Below are 22,899 nucleotides of genomic sequence, written 5' to 3' on the forward strand. Positions count from 1 at the left end.
TCCTAAATTCAGTGAGGGCCCACAAGCCAAAACCAGGCGCTTACATCTACATCAGTACCCACCAGTTATAACGAAAGCAGAAACACCTTCACTGCACTGCTACGGGAATGACTGCGGAAGCTTTGTGACCTGCTGCCTTCTTCCCAACCCAAATTTTCCATTGACTCCCATGAGGGATTTGCGTATTCCCAAGTCCAGCCCCGTCTTCTCTACAGTGTTGTCCTAAATCCCAAAGCCGAGACGAGCTGAATAAGTGAATGCATCTAAGGTCTCTTCTTGTTCCTGTCTCTAGTGAGGGACTGGCGGGTGCTGTTGAAACCCAACTGCTTGCTCTCCTGTTTGGATCTCAACAGGTCCCATTTTAGAAACATCCTCAATTTTAGAAACATCCTGCTGAAGAAACAGCACGTTTAGCAGCTATAAAAACGACAGCATCTTTAAAATCCACCTTGTGAGAAACCGGTTTTCTCCTTCATTCCTGCCCAGGATTCTTTAATTCTGGACAATATTTTCGCCAGAAAATTTGGTCTTCGACGCACATTTCCTGCTTTAGCTTGTTTTCTTACTGGAGTTAATGGCTTTGGTCTTGAGACTGGAAAGCAAGAGGGGGAAAATTTCAGCCTGGTGTCATCCAAGTGACAGGGAATTCTCCCCTCTATTTCCCCCCGCTACAAGTTACCTTCTCTTGAGGCCAGTGCAGGCAAATGGTAAAGCTTGGCTCTCTCTACGGCCAGCTGCCTTTCAATTCGTGGAAGGATCTTGCCATATTGGGCTAATAGAGAATTTCTGGCAACTGCTCTGTCGGTCAAGCGATGATCGCCGTCGTTCTGATGAAGGAAAAGCGGAAAGCAAAACTTTAACTAATTACAAGAAGTTCCTTGCACAGACCTCTCCGTGCTATTTCGCATTAGTGAGCGGATTTCCTCTACGGAAATCCTCTACCCATCCGCACACACCGATTTCACCTGGTACTTTTAGCAAAGTGGAAGGAAGACTGGAATAGCAACAGAGCCTACAACTTGAAGTTAAAACAATGCTGGCACTCTGCAGAACCTTCTTCTGATACGCCTGTTATCACCTGCAATTTTCTGATATCACCTGCAATTTGCAAACGACTTACTACATAGCAGGCTTTCCCTTGTTCTTCCTGAAACGCCAGTGCCCTGAATATACGGGACAACTGGAAATTACCCTGGACAACATGATGTGAAGATTAAAACAAGCAAGAAAAAGCGACCTACGCACACCACCTGGCCGCATGACAGTTTTCAAATGCGGGACCTACGACTTCCAAACCACCTTAGAAGTTTGAGTCACTGGAAAACTATGATTCCAGAAAACAGCAAACGCGTCACAAATCCAGAACACAAGTTCACGCTTACCATAAGATTGACATTCATGGATTGATTCAGCTCTAGTGCTGCAATGTAGTTGGCACGCTGCAGATGGTAGACTAAAAGGAATTCTTGATTCTGAACACCAGCACTGGTCCTTAAAAACTTCTCCAAACACTCCTATGAGAAAAAAAAAATCATTCCAAAAATCTGTTATGGCTCTGCCTTTTCTCTTTTCAAAGAGACGATGAACATTTTTCCTTGCTCCCACTTACTTGTTCGGTGTCTGTGAAAGGCAGCTTCAGCAAGTCTTCCATCAGGCCCATCTCCCGGCACATTTCGTACATGTGTTTTAAGAGGTCTTCTAAGTTTGCCTGAGCGGCATGTTGGTGCAACAGACCCCAAGCCTCCACCATGCACCTGTAATTAATGTTTCACACGTAAAGGCATGTTAACAGCATAACCAAAGAGATGCCCCAAGAGTCTTGTACTCAAAGTTTAAAGGAAACTTAGGGGATGATGATTTCTATTCTTTGTTCTCCATTTTCACAAGATTTGCGTGACAAAATGGTGGGGTGTATTTCTTTACCTATTGGAGAGCAACACAGTGAGGAGAAGCTGCACTTCCCCGCTGCTTGCCGTGGGTGGCCTCATCAGCTGGATGTATCTGAGGGCTTGCCCATGCTCCCCTTGGCACAGGAGGGACTGAATAATTCTCTTGTGCTGCCATGACGCCGTTTTGATTGTAGCGGGATGAAAGAGCAGGGCCAGTGAATTCTGTACAAGTTAGAGATCGGGTTTTAAAATCATTTTCTAGATTATAGCTTTGTACTGCCATGTATCTCTAACTCAACTCTACCAGACTTACTTCGTAATCATTGTGATCTAGAAGCCAAAAACCTTCAACAAGCTTAACAAGTCCCCAAGGCATGCCAAAGGCAGTTGCAAAGGAGTCGACTGAAGTTTCTGTCTCACTCGGAAAGGAACGCTTGATATCCAGCAGCAAGTAAATTGTCTGACATCAGGTATCTCATTAAGGCTAATCAGTTTGTAAGACCAAAACTTTATCACATTACCTTTAGAAAAACATAATGAAGTAAGAATATAAAAGTGGTAGGAAGCAGAAAATACATTCAAAACATTGGAGCATCCAACGCTCAATTATTACAGCAAATAAATTCCACAGTTGGGTTTTTCCCTCATGTCCAGCGTCTATAAAACAGTGTAAATTGTGGCATCCTTACAGTACAGCTCAGCTCCGAATGATTAAAACTGGATTTAAACCAGTATGCGGGTCACTCATTGGTAGCGTCATTTTCTCTTTCTGACGTCCGTTTTTAGGGACATCATCTAACGAGACAGCTCTGGGCTATAAGCGTTTCTAAGCCCCTTGCTCTCTAGGCTCCCCTCGCGGGTTAGGCAACAAACAGCAAAAGCAAGGCTGTGTATTTCAGCAGCTTAAAAATTAAGTTTCTGCCCCATGACTTTTCTCTTCTCCCTGTTGCTTATTCCGTGTGCCTGCACTTTCAACGGAACCAAAGCAAGCACCGTGAGCTGCGCTGCAAAACCCGTGATTTCAGCAAAAATCCGGTACTGGTAAACCACTCTTAGAAATCCTTTTGCTCTGAAACAGAAATTGTTTTATAACCCATCATGGGTGTTTTAGAAAATTTTAAACGGTGTTTAAATTTGGAGAAAAACTAAGGACAAATGTTACGAAACAGGTCGGCGACCAACACTTAAGAACATTTATGTGCATCCCCTGGAGGTGTAATAAAAATAACTAGAAAGGATACAATTGCGTGTTTGCAGTTTTCTTCAATGTTTTCTAGCAAATAGAGATCCAGCAGTGCCTGAAATGAAAAATTAAAAGTTCTGAAAAAACGCCTGTCTTCCCTAAATCATTGGCTTTTGGGTGGGGTTTGGCGGGGAGGGCGGCCGTTTGTTGTTGTTCTCAGTGAACAGGACACTCACATGCAAACTGGCAGGCGGGTATTTCCCAGTTCCTCCTGCATCTCTCCGCCACAGCTTCTCCACTTGGTCTCCTAACTGGGAAACCATTCCATCAACCATCAAGCAGTCCGAGTCCCATTTTCCTCTGGAACAAAAGGTAGCAAGGATTTGGACAGAGTTAAACACTAATTCCAGCCTCCCGGTGTAACGGCTTTCCTCCAGTCTTCTGCCGACTGCAGCCCTGCCCTTTCATCTCCCGATGGCACAAAGCAGAAAAAGGACACTAGAGGCTCTGTGCTTCGAAGGAACACACGAGCCTGTATGTAAGTTACTTGAGAAGTAAGCCAAGGAAGATGAACTTTGAAGTCAATACCTCTTACCCTGCAGCTTCCACCTTAACTCACCTTGCAGCCTCTTGGTCACAGTGCCATCGCCGAAGCTTGGTCAGGTCTTTATTCAGTTTTCAGTACAATTTCCAAAGAAAAACCTATTATCGGCTAATCCAAGGCATGCCGCCTATGTGCTAGGCAGCTAGTCCAGGAAAGAGAGCTGACGTTAGCAAGTGACTTCTATCCGACAGCCAGCAGAGTGCGAGGCGTGCCAACTCCATGTAACTCCAACCATCTTACGAAATCACACCACGTACTTGGGAGAAGGGGACTTAGGCCAATACAGTTATGACCCTCTATTACCAGTCAAGGACGGAGATGATTGTTTGTTAAAAAACACGCTTTCTTCTGCTTCCAAAACAATTGTTCTGTGAACACCCTGCTTTGCTGAACTGGAGGTGACTGATCCTGTCCTAATCACATGGCCTTTTTCAGTAGTCAGAAATTATACACATTAGCCAATGAATAAAGTAGACTCCCGAAAAATGATGATACCAACCAGTGGTACTAAGCAGAGGTAGATAGCAACGTTTTAACACAGGAAAGTAACCTCTCTGTTCAACAGAACACACGTGTCACTGAAGTCAAGAGTATTGCTGGCAGCGGCATTACGCATAGCCCATGCAACTGTTGAGATAAAAGCCATTCCCTTCCACTTCTGAATTTGCCATGGAAGTGTTCTAGAGTCTTCCTCTAGCTCTTACCTTGATAAACGCTCAAGTTTCTGTTGCTGACCAGTATAGTAGCTCTCAATCAGAGGATAATTGTAGAAAGGTCTTGACAAACGCGTATCGTCATCTACAGGCAACAAAGTAGAAGCAAGTTAAAGCAGTCATATCACACTTGTAAACGAAATTTTTTGCCTAAAGAGACAGAAGATCGTACAAGCTAAGCATCAAGAAGCCTCCAACTCTGAAAGAAGCCAATCCTCTTTCTGCCTTTGCTAAAAGAACTCTAAGAGACAAGACTCAATTCCTTCTTGCCCCAAGTGCCGTTTCAAGGTTACAGTTCACGCAGCATTCACAACATGTAGGGTAAGCTGAAGTTCACTATAAAAAAAACCACCCAGTTCTCAAAGGGAATGGTTTTAAAACCATTGTTTAAAACAATTGTTTGTGAGACAATTAAGGCTGGCAATGGAATTTCTAATCCATCCAACTAAAGAAGGATTTCCAAGGTGTACTTTCTCCTCAAGCAACTGATAGAAAGTTCAAAACATGCAGGTAATGCTCTCACTGTAAAAACAAGCATTCCGGTACTTGTTGTTTAATAGTACTTTGTTTAAAATCTCAAGTAGTTCAAGCTGTGGACACAAGCAGCGCCGTGACGTCAGGGGTCCATTGCTATTCCTAAAATCCACCCAGGAAAGAAACTGCCTGCCTCATTCTACGCCGTGTACTTGACAACCAGGCAAAATCTCAACTTCACCCACAGAACTTCAGCACACCCTGCCACTGAACCAGCACGACTTCTTCCTGACGAAACCGTTACAAAAACATGGCTAAGCATGCGTTCGTGGGAGTCACTCACTGGATGGTCGCCTTGCTACAAACGTATGACAGGTCACGCTTACCTAAACCCTCTGGAAGGAGACCGGATCGACAGAACCAGATGACCACTCGTGCATACAAAGAAATGAGGCCGGTTACCGCTTGCTTATTTGTCACGTCTGCAAAACCTGAAAAAAGGCAGGAGATGATTAGCGTTATGCAATTCTGTTCATTTTCACAAAACTCCCTTCATCCTACTAAACCAAAAGTATAAAAATAGCACATTACAAATCTTTGTCTTTGCGTTTTTCATGCTGTATCGCTTTCTAATTTGAAGAAAAAAACCACTATCACCACCAAAACAAAAAGCAACCCCTATAAAGAACTAAACTCACTAAAGGCTAAAATAAAAAAAAAAACAAAACCCCAAAGCCTGAACTACTAAATGCACGCAGGAATAAGACATCTGTTTCTCACGTAGCAGAGATTCTTCTGATAGCAAAGGGATAGTCTTTTCTTTTCTCAATAGGCCAAGAACCATTTCTAAGAGAAAAAGCTGTAGAAACTCAAGTAACTTACTTTGCATGTTACTCGTTTACGCTTCCTTCGTATTGTTTAGCAATTTGCAACACGGTGTCTGCATGCAACTAGAACTTGCTAGCTAAGAACTCAAAGGAATAATTTTCAGCAATACCACATTCGGTTGCTGTAATTTCAGCCCAGTTGCCTACAAAGCTTCTCTCTGGATGTAGCCTCCCCCACCCCCTTGCATGAGCTCCACCATAAACTGTTGCCCTGAACTCCATGCGTGTTTTGTGGTGGTCCCAAGCGCTCAGCTTTAAGCCCCTTCTCCCAGCTAAATGTGACTGTCTTCCAATCCTCAAAAACAACAAAAGCCCATGTTGCCACAATTCCAAATCTTAATAAAACATACCAAAGATTTTGTAGCACTACTACAAACCTTTTCCAGTAAGCTCTTGTGCTTCTGTGAGAAAACAGTTTAAGACCGTGCTAAGGTTGCTCAAAAGCAACTGGCAGCGCTGGAGAGACCGTAATGTCTGGGGGTCAATGAAGTTGCAAGAGCCATCAAACAGCGGAACACCTTTTCAAGAATAAATATTAAATCGTTAGCCGACAGAGCAATTCCAGAGTTTCAAGGCGCACTTCAAGGACCGCGTGCAATATCCTATAGCGGCGTATTACTGAGGAAGCTCAATCAGAAAGAACGACTTTAGGTTTGCAGAATGACTACACTAGTACTCACAGATTTGGTCAAATTCTTCCTTTGTAGAGATCACTTGGTTCCATGTCCACTCAAGAACAAACCGTAAATTACCAGCAGACCTTGGCTGCTCTTTAAACAAAGAGAACAAAAAAGAAATGAATCAACAGGCTCCAACTCAAAGAGGTACCACGTAAAAAAACAACGTTCCAAGTATTACCTTCAGATATCCAATGTTTAATGCATCCAGTCAGAAGTCCCACAGAACCTGTCTGGACAGCAGCTGACAATACTGCTTCCAGCTGCTCCTCCTAAACGTAACAGACAAACTCAAATGAGAATCTTACCTACTTGCACCATGTGAACCATCAACAGTAAATGTTTCTTTCTAACTGTATACTCATTCAGACATCACAAAGTCAATCAGGACACAGGCCAGGAATGCCACGTCCTTTCTCTTAATTCCAGCCACAGGCTGGACTGCTCACTGCTCTGAGGAACACATTAACACACTTCTCCTCTGACATTTCAACTTACTGCAGCCTAATTCTAATCTTTCTTCGCATGCCTCTGCATTACAGTCTTCACGTACTGAGTTCCAGCTTACTACGTCCAGAAACATCCTCTGCTAATACGCGTTACACATCTGTGCAGATAAGTTTGCCATCAGGAACGCAGGAAGGGGACAGGACAAACACAACTGTGCAACGTTTGCATGGAAACAGTGAAGCTACGGCCAAGCAGCTTTCTAGACCATGAAGACATGAAGCAGTTCTGACACCCAAAACAGTACATTGGAATTTTGTAACGTGACAGAAAAGAAGCGAAACATTTACATCCTAATGGCTTAAATGTTAGGCTCTTCAAATACTGTATTATAGTGTAGTGGTAATCCTTACAAGGATAAATCACAGGTATGCACAGACGCGCGATACTAAGTAGTAGCTTATCTCAGCTGGTGTTCTCGTACTTCTCTCAGGTGAGAGGACCCTTCATAAGTTTTTACTTTGGTTTTTGGGATGGGATTTGGTTGGTTGGTTGGGTTTTTTTAAACACATTCAAAAGTATCTTTCCCCTCTAGGCAAAATCATGACATTCAAAGCGACTTCTACACATGTAGAACACACATGTGATATTGCCATCTTTTTCTGAAAACTGGTTTCAGACAAGGAAACACACCATTGGCCAGCTTGCCAAGAAATGTCTTTGAGCTACCACACTGTGCAGAAGCGTTCATGTCCTAACACACGTCCACAAATGTGGTGACGAATGCAGGAGACAGGAAGAGGAGGGCAGCGGGAAGGCTGCTCTCCCCTTCCTGCTGATCGCTCCAGGGAAAGGTTGGTGCATTGCAAATGGAAAACCTATGGCAGGGGGAGTGAAGTCACTGTGGTGGCATAAAGCACAGAGAAGGTAGCGAGTGTCATGAGATAAAGGTGATTAAGGTGTTGCAGCTGCAAGAGGGCAGTCTCAGAGCAGCAAATTGGGCTACTGCAGCACAAGGCAGAGGCTACAGAGGTGAAGATCCGCCCGGAGAGGATGCAGAAAAGCCTACCGATGAAGGGAAAACGAGGGCAAGCCGTGAAGAAATTGCCAGGGAGAGCTGACAGCAGTAATCCTTTACCACAGCCCACTTCCTTGGAAGCAAATGATCACGTACAGTGACAGTGCAGCAAGCCGACGTCTGCAAGAGCTCGCATCCCAGTGAGACGCCCCCATCGTCGGCTACTGCACTGAACCACTGCTTTGAGAAACTGACAGGGATGGGGGTTACTCTGGGGGACACATGCGTTATGTTGGGCATGACCAGCACTGACTGCACGCTTCCTTGTGCGCATCTGTGTGTGGCACCGAATTAAGAGAGGGGTCTCTAAAGACAGATCTCTTAGGGCTGTTCCCAGTCAAAGTCACTACTTTGGATCTAAGGATACGGTTACTTCTGCTAGCTCAGGTCAACACCTGTATTTCAAATTGGAGTATCGTGTCTTGTAGCCCCTCCAGCCCTGTCAGACCAGATGGATGTATTTCCCCCTTGATTCCCTCATAGGCACTCACCTGACTCAAACTGGATGGCTGGACATCAACTGGTCTTGGAGACAGCAAGCCAGCTACAAGACACCTATTGTAGCTCTCCTGAATGGCTTCCCATATTGAAGGACCAGATTTCTTCAAAAAATTCAAGGTCTGAAACATCGATCGAAAACCACAGATTAAGACAGCATTGTTATTCCGTCACTACGCTTCTGGATAACCTCTAAAAGGAAGAATCTAAATGTTCACTGACACCGTCAGACAGCCTGAACCACTAAGATGCTTTAGGTTAGCAATCTGCGTAATTAAGTCTTTTCTACCTTCTCTGTCTATACACAGGCCTTGCTCTTTCCCTCAACACTGACACAAAATACATTCTATATAAGCTAAGCTAACATGCAACTTCACGCTTTGGAAGATCCTTTCTATGCCTATTCGTATGGAAGCCGATTCATGTTGGAAACATTTAGTGAGCTGAAACTTCACTCAAAATTATCTGTCACAATCTGTGCTGCGGCTCGGAAGTTATAATTTGGCCGAGTTTTGGGAGAAAACAAAATTTTCATTCCTCAAACAGTTATGTGATTTTTCATTTTCTCCATTCCCTCCTTTTTCAAGAGAATTGGGGATCAAAACTCTAACTCAAGACTATGCAGGCAGTTCGACTGAGGGGCAATAAAGAAGTAACACCTTTCCCCGCCTTCTGCAGTGGTTTTGATCTTGCTCCTGGAGCAACGTTGCATTCCTTTCTAGACATTCAATCCCCGATCGTGCTTCAAGAGGAGACAATGCGCAGGAGCAGGCTGTCCCCATGTGCCAGAAGACAAGCCGTTGGGGAAAAAGGCCGGCCTGGCTAAACAGGGAGCTAGTGTTGCAACTTCGGGAAAAAAAGAGGATCTATGGCCTCTGGAAGGAAGGGCAGGCCACTCAAGACGACTACAAAGAGGTAGTTAAGCTATGTAGGGAAAAAATCAGGAGGGCCAAAGCCCAGCTGGAGCTAAACCTGGCTTCTGTTGTCAAGGACAACAAAAAAAGCTTCTATAAATATATTAGCAGTAGGAAGAGGACTAAGGATTATCTCTGTCCTCTAGTAGATGGGGCCGGCAACATAGTGACCAAGCATGAGGAAAAGGCTGAGGTACTTATTGAAGTCTTTGCCTCAGTCTTCAGCAGTAGGACCAGTTGTTCCCTGAGCACCCAGACCCCTGAACTAGAAGACAGGGATTGGGAGCAGAATGAAGCCCCTCTAATCCAAAGGGAAATGGTGAGGGACCTGCTTCAGCACCTGGAGGTGCACAAATCTATGGGGCCGGATGGGATCCACCCAAGGGTATTGAAAGAGCTGGCGGAGGTGCTCGCCAGGCCACTTGGTATCATTTATGAGCAGTCCTGTACAACCGGGGAGGTCCCAGATGACTGGAGGTTAGCAAATGTGACACCCATCCACAAGAAGGGCCGGAAGGAGGATCCGGGGAACTACAGGCCAGTCAGTCTGACCTCGGTGCCTGGGAAGGTCATGGAACAGATCCTCCTCAGTGCCATTACACGGTACATGCAGGAGAACAGGGTGATCAGGCCCAGTCAGCATGGGTTTGTGAAGGGCAGGTCATGCCTATCAAACCTAATATCCTTCTATGATAAGGTGACCCACTTAGTGGATGAGGGAAAAGCTGTGGATGTTATCTACTTGGATTTTTGCAAAGCTTTTGATACTGTTTCCCACAGCATTCTCCTGGAGAAACTGGCTGCTCATGGCCTGGACAGGTGTACTCTTCGCTGGGTAAAAAACTGGCTGGATGGCCGTGCCCAGAGAGTGGTGGTAAATGGAGTTAAATCCAGTTGGTGTCCAGTCACAAGTGGTGTCCCCCAGGGTTCGGTGCTGGGGCCGTTTCTCTTTAATATCTTTATCAATGATCTGGATGAAGGGATTGAATGCACCCTCAGTAAGTTCGCAGATGACACTAAACTGGGCGGGCGTGTTGATCTGCTTGAGGGTAGGTTGGCTCTGCAGAGGGATCTGGACAGGCTGGACCGATGGGCTGTGACCAATGGTATGAGGTTCAACAAGGCCAAGTGCCGGGTCCTGCACTTGGGACACAACAACCCCATGCAGCGCTACAGGATTGGGGCAGAATGGCTTGAAAGCAGCTCGACAGAAAAGGACTTGGGAGTGTTGGTTGACAGCCGGCTGAATATGAGCCAGCACTGTGCCCAGGTGGCCAAGAAGGACAACAGCATCCTAGCCTGTATCAGGAATAGTGTGGTGAGCCGGACTAGGGAAGTGATCATCCCCCTGTACTCGGCACTGGTGAGGCCCCACCTCGAGTACTGCGTTCAGTTTTGGGCCCCTCGCTACAAGAGGGCCATTGAGGTGTTGGAGTGTGTCCAGAGAAGGGCTACAAAGCTGGTGAGGGGCCTGGAGGACAAACCTTATGAAGAACGACTGAGGGAGCTGGGGTTGTTTAGCCTGGAAAAGAGGAGGCTGAGGGGAGACCTTATCACCCTCTACAACTACCTGAAAGGAGGTTGTAGAGAGATGGGGGCTGACCTCTTCTCCCTGGTGACAAGTGATAGGACGAGGGGAAACGGGTTCAAGTTACGTCAGGGGAGGTTTAGATTAGATATTAGGAGACATTTTTTCACTGAAAGGGTTATTAAACATTGGAATAGGCTGCCCAGGGAGGTGGTGGATTCACCATCTCTGGAGGTGTTTAAAAAAAGGGTAGATGGGGCACTGAGGGACATGGTTTAGAAGTGGCTCTTGTCAGGGTAGGCTAAAGGTTGGACTCGATGATCTTAAAGGTCCCTTCCAACCTCAACAATTCTATGATTCTATGATTCTATGAATGGCAGTTGTACAGTCCCAAGAGGGGACCTAAAACATTACCATTTGCATACAACTGGCGACAGGATACAATTGCAACTATGCGTGTGGACGGGCAGGATGAGCATGAAACGGTCCCTAACACGGAAAGCAGTGCAACAGAAAACTTAGAAAAGCTACATCTCCTGCCACTCGCAATAAAGATACAGTAAAAGATCACCTCCTTCTGGAAGCCGGTGCAAGTCATGTGAACGACTCCGGAGGTCAGCAAGCACGTACCATCTGCAGAAACAGGGAACGTTTGACAACCTTCCGTACTCTCACAGTTATGGCATGACCACTTTACATTTTTTACACACCGGTATCTAGAAACATATAACTGAGTGCTTTGAGCTTCAGTTCACAGTCATTTCAGGCTATAACCAGCACCACTTCACCGGCTACATTACAAAAGCACCAAAACTCAGCCGGCTGTCAGATATGTTCCACAATAGTAAATACCTTGTCAGTACAACGTGATCAGAGTTGGGTTTGGGGGGGACTGGGTGTTTTTTTGGTTTGGGTTGGGTTTTGAATGACAAACAATGACTGAACAAGAGAACCAATGAATGGCATTTGACCTCATTTTAAGCTTATCACTCTCAAAAGCAGTGAAATACCTACCAAAGTTATAGTTGCCCGGATGAAAAAACCGCTCAGGTGGTGGATAAGAAGGAGGAACTCCCCGACTTAGACTCCGCTCATGGACCAGAATATCCAAAAGGAGCTTCGGAGAAGTCACGCTCACTACGGTATCCAGCGACCACAGTGCAAAATAGGGGCACTCATGAGGGAATTCTTCCGGCCTTAAAGAAAACAAGCGCGTAAGCTAAATGCCGACATTCAAATGAATTATTGGCAGGCATATGGAAAACTACTGAAGAAAAATCTACCTTAGCGAATCTGGCATTTGAGCAGAATACCAGCGATTAATGTCAAATACACCCAGGTAAGTAGATGGTTTTCCCTGACCGTACGTATTCACTTGCCAACTGAAGACTGAGACACTGGTGTCAGGAGACGTGACTGTAAAAGACAAGACGTTGTTTCTGACTTGTAGAAAATACGATAGATCCGATAGTTTTAAAACACCACTTTCTATTTTGGCTTCATTCTGTTCTGTCACTCGTGAAACACAACACTTCCTAAGAGTGATTACAGTACTTACGGAATAGCAAACATCTCTGTGATAGGTTTCAGTCACACTGCCCCTTTTTCTTGTCCCCTCGTCCAGATCACTGGTCAAGATACTAAAGAGAAGTGGCCCCAGTGCAGTGCCCTGGGGAACAGCACTTGTGACGGGCTACCATCTGGATGCAGAGGCGGACATCGGTTTGAAGAAGGGAAAAAATTCCGGTAACATTCCTAAGCAATGGAGAGTTTGAACTTCTTGTTCAAAGATGGCAGCTGGAGGAGTAAAACGACTGACCGTCATCATACAAACGGCCCCACCATACATCGCGATAGCATGTCAGCAAGCATAAAATAAAACCCACTTTTTCCCTTAAAGAAGTCCCACATAACTTAAGCATCCATTTTTTCTTCGTAAATAATCCCAACAATCTAGTCTATGCAGATAGGCAAGACTTTCAGACTGTGGGGACAGAACAGCATTCGTTGCTTAGGTTCCAAAAGCACTTCTTTTAAAATCACCAAACACGGACATCAGAACAAACCTTCATTTACGCTATCCTCTCCGTCAACGTCGCTGCGGAATTTTTCGACAGTCTGGCAGCTGATTAATTTAGTACTCATCTGGCCTCTCAAGGGAAAGACTCCACCCGTGAGATCTAAACTGAACTTTTCGCCACAGTATTGCAAACCCTGGGGGAAAAATCAGAGAAGAGAGCAAAGGTCATTCTAAGATAAAAACATACATTATGGCTAAACATGAAAGACAGTCTAACAGAATAGGCTTATTATACTGTGTATTTCGCATGAGCCTATTTCTGATGGTAAATAGAAACTACGCCTGACATGCAAGAGAATGCAGTGTCAAATCGTAACGGGTAAGTTTGGCTGTAAAGGCTTTGCACTTTTTCAAAATTTAGAATTTCCCTAACATTCTTCAGATCTAAACATGTTTTGCAGAATTCCTTGCGACATCCAAGAATGTTCTTTATAAAAATAAATATATCGCTACAAAGAGATATCTAAAATGATGCAACACACATGCATGCAAAGCTCTTTGCTCCATGTCTTGATTGCAGAACTGATGAAGTTAGAGAAGCCCCAGCAGCTAAAGCTGTCAAGAGGTATTTTCTATGGGCACACCACCAGAGTGACCGTGCACCCCTCTCTAGTTACTGTGAGAACTTCATACTGATTAGCAATCTTCTTTCAAGCCACGTAAGCTATGACAGCTCCTCCTCTCATCTTGTCAGAGACTAACGGGTGAAATATCCCTCAGCTCCTTCACCAAGCACAGCCAACAGCAAAAGGGAAAACCAGAAAGGACACGGGGTGCACGTGGCCAAGGCTTTTAGCATCACGAATTACTACACAGTAAACAAACTAATTTTGAGATACACAGAAACCCCGGCACGATTGTGTTGAACCTCTGATAGTGCCATTTTTTAAGTAAGCATGAAGTGAAATACTGTCTTTCCAAATACAGCATTCATTCAAACTGTCTACCATACAACACATGAATGGGTGTACTGGGGACAAATAGCAGCTCTATAATTAAAAAAAAAAGAGGGAAAAAGAAACCCAACCCACACAACCCATAAACTGATAACGCCACATTCTACCCAGGTTTCCTAAACTTGCAGAGCTCTGAAACGAACTGGCATGAGACCACACATTCCCGTATGATCTCATAGGATACATCTAATTCACCTAATCTGAGAAGAGGCGAGCTTTCTCTTAATGATTCCAGGAAGTGTTACAAATAAATATGAAGGTTGTCTAAAAAGAAAAATTAAATAATTAAAAAAAGTCTTTCATAACTAAAAAGAAAATGCTTCTGAAGCAAAGCAGTGCATTTTAAACTTTCCACGCCGGGCAAAGTCATTCTAAGGAACTCCATTGTATGGGAGATGTTAAGTAATGACTCCATTGACTAGCAAAACACAAAAACAAGTTTTCAAACGAGATGCACTGCTCAAACTCTGATATCAAAGTAGAGAGTGTATACTCTGCCCATCCGCAAGCATTGTGCAGAACGAGGGTAAAGATGCGCTCTACGATCGTGATTTGATGCACCAGATTTAGCAACTGCTGCGACAGTACAAAAAAGGTCTTTGGAAGCATTACTTAAACATACCTTTCTGTTTAATTACTTAAGCAGACTTAAACCAGCCTTGAAGGCAATGGAGACGAGAGTTTGACACGCATATAGAAAAACACAGTACCACATGTTCCATAAGTCCTATTTGTGACTCTTACCATGACACACAGTCAAAGAGGCACTGCTTCATAGCCTCAAACCTAATTCCTGGAACAAAAAGCACTGCTGTATTGAAAAAGTCTTTTGAGCTCCTGTGAACTCTATCCAATGAACAAGGATCAACAGTAGATTCCTCCTTCTTTACTCAAACTTGGCCTAGCAAAAGGGAGACACTTAAATTTTCTACCCCTGAAGATGGACAAGAAACTTGACTCAGACAGCCATGCAGGCAGACAGTCATGTAGTACTAACCAATCTGTGACTACAAGGAAGTGTTCTGAGACTAAAAGTATCCGCTGTGGAGCACAGGTCCCGCACATCAACAAAGATAAAGAGATAGCATCCAGCACGCGATGAATCCCTGGAAGATCCTTCTACTTGGTCACCGTGATAGATAATGCATTTTAAAGAAACACCACCTTTTCCAAACACCTAACCTCTATCTATGCAAAAGCAACAGTGCCAAATGAGGAAGCACCTTTCCTACACATAAGCAAAACACTCAAAATCTCAATTAATCCAAAAAAATCAAAAGGCACAGTCCCTACAAAAACCAGAGTACCACGATACAAGAGTCACCCCTGTTTCGTTCCATAGCTATTGAGAATATGCAAGAGAAAGTACCAAATCAGGAGGAAAGACTTGCTCTGAACTAAGATTACTGTCCCCTCAAAAAGATTTTGGAAGACTTCCAGGCGTACAACTGAATGGAATTACACATCTAACAGATGCGCCTTGTCTCTGTTAGCTATCTGAGATACAAGGATACCTCACATCTGTATTTTAAACGCATCCTCCTTGGAGCCAGATCTAACATTTAGGTACACTCTTCTGACCAAATTACATATTTTCCTGGCTTTAAGAGTAGATTGAATAGGTCACCCAGCCAAAAAGAAGAACGAGTTATCTTTACAGCTACTAAGTGTCAGGATCAACACTGAAGAGACACTGTAGGTGCATTTCATGTGAAAAGTCCGGCTGACAAAGCTCTAAGGGAAACCAAGAATATAAAACTGAAGATCAGCAAAGACTAGAGTATGACTGTATTTTAAGAAAGGGAGAGAGACAGAAGCTTATTCAAGTCCGAAGCTTGGTTAAACCAAGCGATTCAAGGCCCAATCTTCTCTTCCTACATGCCATTCGTTTGGTATTTCAGAATAATTTTATTTGCAAAAGCCGCGTCCTCTTCAGGAATTTCATTTATACGGGCTCTTTGCAGATGGATCTAGCTGGAACACACGACACTGCAGTATAAAATGGTACGCCTTCTTTCCAAAAGGTATGGACAAAGGCCGTGCCCAAGAAGACTCAGCAAAACATGATTATTTTTTCAGCCAGCTCTGAAGTTTGATGGTAAATCTCACCCCTGTAACTCAACTGATACTCCCTTAGAGAAAATTACTATTGTCTGCTTTTCCCACGCATGCACCTCTTACCTCATACATGACTTGTCCTGAGGCCACGCGTTTTCTGTCACCAAACGCTAACTGCTGCAGGTGTAAACTCACCACATCACCTTCACTGAAAAAGGGATAAATTATGAGATTTGGTTACAAAGCTGCTTGATAGTCCTCATCGTCGTGTTAGTAGACCTAGACGTTTTCTTAATAGCATGCTCCTGCTGAAAAGAACACCACCTCTTCCCAAAACATGATCATCGGCCACATTTAGCCACTGAAACATGAAGGAGGGCGTTTTGACACTAACAGCTTCAGGGGCAAAAGCCAACCGTACAATTGGAAAGCTGTAATATGTTGTATGGACTAAGAATTGTTGGAAATAGTTCTTCACAATGAAGAGTTCTCCATCAAAACTGCTTTGAAGTCAAATTTTAAAAGACTGCCACTCTACCAACAGCTGAGCTGATGGAATCGCTTGCTGATGCAGAGAGAGAGATCTCTCTGCCCTTCCCTTACCACCAAAGTTCCCCTCCCCCTCTTGCACACTCTGCACCCTTCCAAGTCCGATTTGATTCAGCAGAACAGCAGGAACCCATTGGCTTTTCTGCTGAATCGTTTTCAGCCCGGGGAGCTGCACTGCCTCACCAAGGCTCCACAGACTGCTGACGCTGGCACAAGGCCATCGGCAATACTGTCACCGCCGCCTTTAGGGGCGGCAGGCTGTTGTGTGGGCACGTCTGGTGTTCTAGATCTGCAGCCTCAACTGCTCCTAGTGGTATTTTAATACCACGGTGTGACTATCAAACAAATGATGAAGCGGTCATCGAGGAACAAAAGCAAACCATTTGAGAATGCGAGCAGAAGAATATGGCCACTGTTGCTGTGCCTTCCGACAGAAGGCAGGAACTAGTAGGTCCCTCTTCACGTCTGGTAAATCCTGTAAAAATTGCATTCTAAGTTTAAACACCCTCCGTACCGGAAAGAATCGCAGACACACAACAAATACACATGTTCAACTGTATGGGAACAAATATCCTTAAAAAAAAAAGAATTAATTCAGTGGCTGATAGTTAAAGTTTTTATTCACCTTTCCTGCGTAGACTGAACAGCCCACAAGTAGCAACAATTGCGAGGATCATTCTCAGGCTCTTGAAAAGTGACAGCATAGACAGGAATCCTCCCTCCTTCAAGCTGAGAGTGGTGCCTACAGGTTTAGGGGAAAAAAAAAGCAAAACGAAAAAGAAAACAAAAGGTGAGCCTAGTGGCCCAAACACAGGTAGTTTCTCGTTTCTTGGACTACGTCAAGCATTGTTCTTCCTGACTTCTGAACCTTACTTGTACCTCCACACTCTACTCTTGCCACCTAATTATTCCTCCACTGTCTATTTATGCATCCAACAGCTTCTGGGGAGTCAGTGCAGATCTGCTGAAGGGAATCCCGACCAGAAGTTAGCCAAATATTTCAGGTGAGATTGCTCTTTCGGCCAAAGCTGACACGCAGGAAAGAATACATTTTTCAGGCACAGGTCAGCTATTGAGTTTTCATGTCTCACTAGTTTCACCCTGGACACTTTAGAGAATATCGGCACCAAAATCACATCACTGACATACTTCAGCCTTTCAATGGATGCCCCAGTTGCAGTAACCGGTTCTGAAAACCCCAGGAAGCATGCTTCCCACAATTCCTCAATCCACAGGCACAATAAGGAAAACAATCCTAGTCCACTGGGGAGAAGGCGGACCACTTGATCCAGGTATGACTGAAAAGTTATGTCAGAAGAGGATTTCTGAACGTGCCAAGATTATACTCATACTCATTTCACTCCCTGAAAAAGTTCTCTTTACATCCACATACTTCCTTAAGCAACAAATCGAGAGCCCCACACCTCCAGGCATGGCCAAGTGTAAAGGCCTACTTACTCTCTCTTCAAAGTTTTCATATTCCAGAGCGACAGGTAGCCGTCTGAGAAACCCACAACGAGCTGGTTGCTTCTGCTTATGTAGCACAGGGCTGATACTGCTGTTCCGGAAGCATTTTGTAGTTGAAAACAGAGACGTCTCCCTTCGCTGGTCACAGTTTCTCTTCTTTGTGCAACTTCAGCAGGATTTTTAGTGACAACTTCTAGATCTACACACACAAAACCAAGCAATAAATGAATACGTTATGCCATTTAGGCTGCATTTTAGGCACTGACGTGACAACCCCTATCATCTAATGCTACCGTGCCAGGCAAAATAGCCATTTACGCAACACTTTTTTTTGCCATTTCCATTATGTATGTCTTTGAAAAACATAAGAACTCTCGGATCAGACAAGTATTCTCACTCACGTTTGAAAGCTGCGTAAAAGCGTAACCTTAATAACTAAGCCAAATTCTTCCTGGACTCTGAAAAGCAGGAGTTTGGGCCTCGTGATGAAATTTGAAGTGGCACCTCGTGTTTGAAGTGGCACCAATTGCTGAAGCTGCTGTTGTAATAGCCAAAACGGTGTATGCAATCTGAGTACACCTATTCGAGATTTCATTCATCCAAATGCATGGGTGTTGGTAAGTGGGGTTTATTTTAAAAAACAAGCCCAAAATTTGCCCCAAGTCAATTAACACAAGCAGAAGAGCATTCCCGGGAAACAGGGCTCCTCCAACACAACTTCCTACCAGGCGGCCGCACCGGCTCACGTGGCAAAATTCCTACACCTCTCTGGCAAGAATCATAGTGGCACAGGGATCTTGGTGGGAGGGGGCATTTACAACACTGCGAGGAGCAGTCAGACACTCCCAGGTTTAATCAGGTCAGGACTATACGATGTCAAACTGCCACCTGTAACCAGTCGTCAGAAATGTCTGACACAAGGGTCTTCAAAGTGGGATGCATACTGTTTCGTTAGAAGACAGAAGTTTTCTTGCGTTTAAATTCATGTGGAAAAACTGCAGGCTTACCCAATGCTTCGATATCATTCTGAGTGCAGGAGCAATCATCCAAACTAAGGTCAACCAGAAGCAGATGGCCAGCATCTGTAGCCACTGCTGCCACCCCAAAGAGCCATCGCAGACTCTGATGGAGGTGCTGAGTGCTCACGCTGGGTCCTCCGTGATTCGCTATGGGTTCTATAGCGGTTACCTACAGGAAAACTACAAGTTACTATTTGAGCTCTTTGACAAGCTCAATAGAAAAAGTAAATACAGGAGCATCAAAGCATTGTTTGCAATTAGATCAAGAAAAGAGACAAAGACAAAAAAGCCCCGTACAAAAACCTGTTACTGCCTTCCATTTACTAGATTTCCTGCGGGTAAGTGACTTAACTTCAACTTACATGGGGCATTCTATTAGTACAGCTTAGCAATTTCCATTTCCTACTTCGCAGTAATTAACTGGAGGAAAACACAGAAAATCAGTTATACGCAAGAAACTTTATCGTATTCAAGGGGCTTAAGACAGACAAACACAACTACATCGAGGTCTCCCACCGCTCACAGCCCACCAGCACCGCGATACAGTCTATGCCTTCTTTGACAAACGGGCGTTAGGATAAATCAGGGCTCCAGAGTCAGACGAGGCAGCGGCCAAGTTGCATGGGAGACACACCATTTCCATGGGAGCGAAACGTATTTAGAAAGCGTTGAAGGGAGAGACCAGCTTAGTAAAATTCACACTAGTCCGCATTTAGAAGAAAAGTAACAACCACATAAAGGAAAAGAAGCTTTAAATGCACACCAGCGCTTTCACGAATGTTGAGAAAAATGTTAAAAGCCAGCCTAAAGCAGCAGCTTCTCAGATAAAAAGGTGACTCCACCTAAAGGAGGAAGCGCACACTGCTCTTTCACGTGCCCAGCAGTCTGCACGCAACTGTCTCACAAGGCGAAGACAGACCTTTCAGCACACGTTGCAGCACATCCCAGGACAACACTGACTGCTAGAGCAGAGACACGAGCGCACAAAGACTCCTGCGCTAAAGCTGCACGTATTTCTCTCTCTCAGTGACCCCAACACGAATGCTTACTACTAGTCATCACACTGTAGCATTACAAACAAACAAAACTCCACCTGTATTCTAGCAAGTCAACCAAAGCAGCTGATGGAAAGCTGGCTAAGAAGTTAGTTAGTTAGTTGTTGCAGATTCTAAGATGATAAAAATGAATCTTGATCTTCTATTGACTGCCACCGATTCTTGTTTACATTAAGATAATGAGGCTAGGGGACACACATCATTTGAGTTTCTGGGTTACAGAAGACAGAAAACATCAGCAACATTACACCAGTGTGTCCCATCTACACAAACACACTAGTCAGAGAGCAGAGATTCAAGGACTGCAGGCTGAAAGGTGACCTCCCAACAATCTGTCAGATAACTCACTAGAGGCTCTTTTTTCCTCTCCTAAGTCAACAGAAAAATGTGTTCTCCTCAGCCTGCTTGCTAGGCTGAGATTCAAGGCAATGTGTCGAAGCCACTTACAGCACAACTATGGAATTCTGAGCCATTTTAAAGACGGTATTTCTGATGGAAATCAAGCAATTAGGGCCAAACAAAGGTGCTTTTCAATGCCTTTTTGCGGAAGGAGAGAATCAGGTAACTCTGTGCTCTACAATAAAACCAGAAAACTTGACTGGATACTCTCAAGTGACAGGATGTTAACGCGCGATAGAAAAAATACCTCCTACAAAGAGACGCTCCAAAGCTTGTCCTAAAACAGGCCTACGCAGCACCTAACAACATCAAAGCTTCGTTTCTCCAATTAAAAGGTACCTACCCTCCCGGGAAGAACAACTGCTTTAACCACTCTTGAGAGTCCAAGGTCGTACAGACAGAGAACACTTCCCTCTGCGTCTTCCAACCCAACCAGCAGTCCAGTTCTCTTCTCCCAGGAAAACTCCTTCACCACACGAACAGTGGGAGGCTGTTCATTGACTCCACTGAAACGGTACGCAGAGAGCCGCTCTCCTGTCACACAGTTCACCACCTCAAGGTGAGGACCACGTGCCAACCAGGCCAGGCCGTTTCTCCCTGTGAGAGAAAAGAAAGAGGACTGAAGCAAATGTCCAACGGAAGACTGAAAACAGCTGAAAAAAAATCACAGTGCCTGCCCCTTTCCTTCAATAAACGTACCTAGCAGAGGAAGACCGACCTACCTCATTCTAGTCAATGATTCAAAATCACCCGTTGAAATCCCCAAGCAATCCCTCCTAAAATTAACCACCTTGTTATTTTGCATTTCTACTTGTCATTCCCGCACGGAAGAATCTGGGTTGTTTGGGATAAAGATGACAAGGTCCTGATCGACAGCCTTTATACCATATTCGCCTTGGTTTTGCTAGAAATGATCTAAACGCATATGGGAATACAAGTCTTAGAGCGTAGAGGAAGAATCGAAGGCATTTTGTTTCACTGAACTACTGCCAGCCCAAAGGAAGTATGAGCTCAATTCCTGCATTTACACTCAGGTAGATAGATTCCACCTGGTCTTAACAGAAGCCTAGACCTCCAGATAGGCACCCAGCTCTACTGTCACATCACCTGGAAAGTCCACTTCAAAGTTTAACTATACTCACGTTTTAATATTAGCATTTGTCATCGCTGAAGCACCCTTTTTGTTCTCTCTCTCTAAACAGGATGCCTCTTAACAGCACCAACCTGACACAGCTGATACGATGACCTGAGGCTTCAGGTAGCCTCCAGGCAAGAACAGCTTTGTACCGAGACCAAATTTAAAGGAAAATGCTCACCTCCAGAAAACCTCCCGCACAGCACAGAGCCGAGGGTTCCCTCATCTTCCCCAAGTGCCTGAAGAGTCACCTCTGGAAACTGCAGCAGACTGCTCGTTACCTCAGCTGTTAGGTCTCGCATTCTTCGCTGTAAATACAGGAAAAAATTGCACAACTAGACTCACGTCAGCCAGAACTATTCTTGAGAGTGACAGAAGTTTCATCAGTATGCAGTGAAAAATCCCCTAGACATCACCTCTAGCTCTTTTCCTTGCAAATAATGGCACTCGGGAGACTTTTTGCTCTCCCAGCAGAGCAAAAGGAGAATCCTTTGCTTTTCTGATGCCTGTGAGATCACCAACAAAAAGTGACCCAGACGTATCCACAGAGAAATAACAGGAAAAAGCCCAATACACTGAGTTCAAGTCTACTCACACAGGTTCGGAAGATGGGAGCTGAGAAAAATCAGATTTTAAAAAGCTTCTCAGTAACAGGTACAACTTTCCATTTGTCCTTTCCCTTGATTTCGTACTTTACCCTTTGTTACTTATTGTCAGTTGTCTTCTAGCAGCCAAAATTACCATTGGCCTTCACCTTAGGTACTTATGACTTCCAAACTATTTCCAAAGAAAGGAGCGTACCACGAGTCACAGGCTGAGGATAGATTTTTGCATTAAAAAGCTCCAAGAAGAATAAACATGGAGAAATTACATGTTCAAGCAGAATCACATTCAGCCAAGTCAGGGTTCAGGGACGTCAGTTTTGACTGACGGCAGTACCTGAAAATCCGTTTCAAGGGCCAACAATGCAATGGGCTTACTGACGAAAAAGCTAAAAATATGGCCAGCCGCAGCTGAAGAGATGGTTTCACAAAACATGCTGACTTCCCTGCCACCAAAAGAGAGGACTTGCCGCCGCCTCCCATCTCTCCATCTGCTCCTTTGTTCTACTACCGTACTCCTGTGGCTCACCTCGCACTGCCTTAACAGTGCCTTAGAGCACTTTAGGAGCCAAGTTCACTCCCTGAGCAGGCAGGAAACTCACCCAGAAAAGCAGGTGGTGTTCCACCAGCTTCGAGAGCTCAACTGCCTTGCAGAGACAACCAGCAAGCATAAGAGGTGGCACAAGG

At 44.6% G+C, this 22,899-nt stretch overlaps 1 protein-coding gene across 1 annotated transcript; it reads right to left on the minus strand.

Annotated features, from left to right (window-relative positions):
* Positions 1–467: 467 nt before the first annotated feature.
* On the minus strand, positions 468–21,912 carry LOC134513189 (protein ELYS-like; the record flags this gene model as incomplete). Its single annotated transcript, XM_063329460.1, has 24 exons — positions 21,792–21,912; positions 20,819–21,072; positions 19,010–19,190; positions 17,994–18,201; positions 17,161–17,277; positions 16,110–16,194; positions 12,959–13,106; positions 12,176–12,308; positions 11,907–12,088; positions 11,464–11,525; positions 8,444–8,572; positions 6,609–6,699; positions 6,431–6,520; positions 6,128–6,268; positions 5,250–5,354; positions 4,381–4,474; positions 3,309–3,432; positions 3,131–3,187; positions 2,203–2,349; positions 1,924–2,111; positions 1,610–1,754; positions 1,383–1,514; positions 680–827; positions 468–592 (listed from the first exon to the last, which is right to left on the minus strand). Coding segments are annotated over exons 1-24 (3,207 nt in total), but the record flags the coding sequence as incomplete, so codon positions are not given.
* Positions 21,913–22,899: the final 987 nt, after the last annotated feature.

The sequence above is a fragment of the Chroicocephalus ridibundus genome, chromosome 3 (assembly GCF_963924245.1).
Source record: "Chroicocephalus ridibundus chromosome 3, bChrRid1.1, whole genome shotgun sequence".
Taxonomy (NCBI): Eukaryota; Metazoa; Chordata; class Aves; order Charadriiformes; family Laridae; genus Chroicocephalus; species Chroicocephalus ridibundus.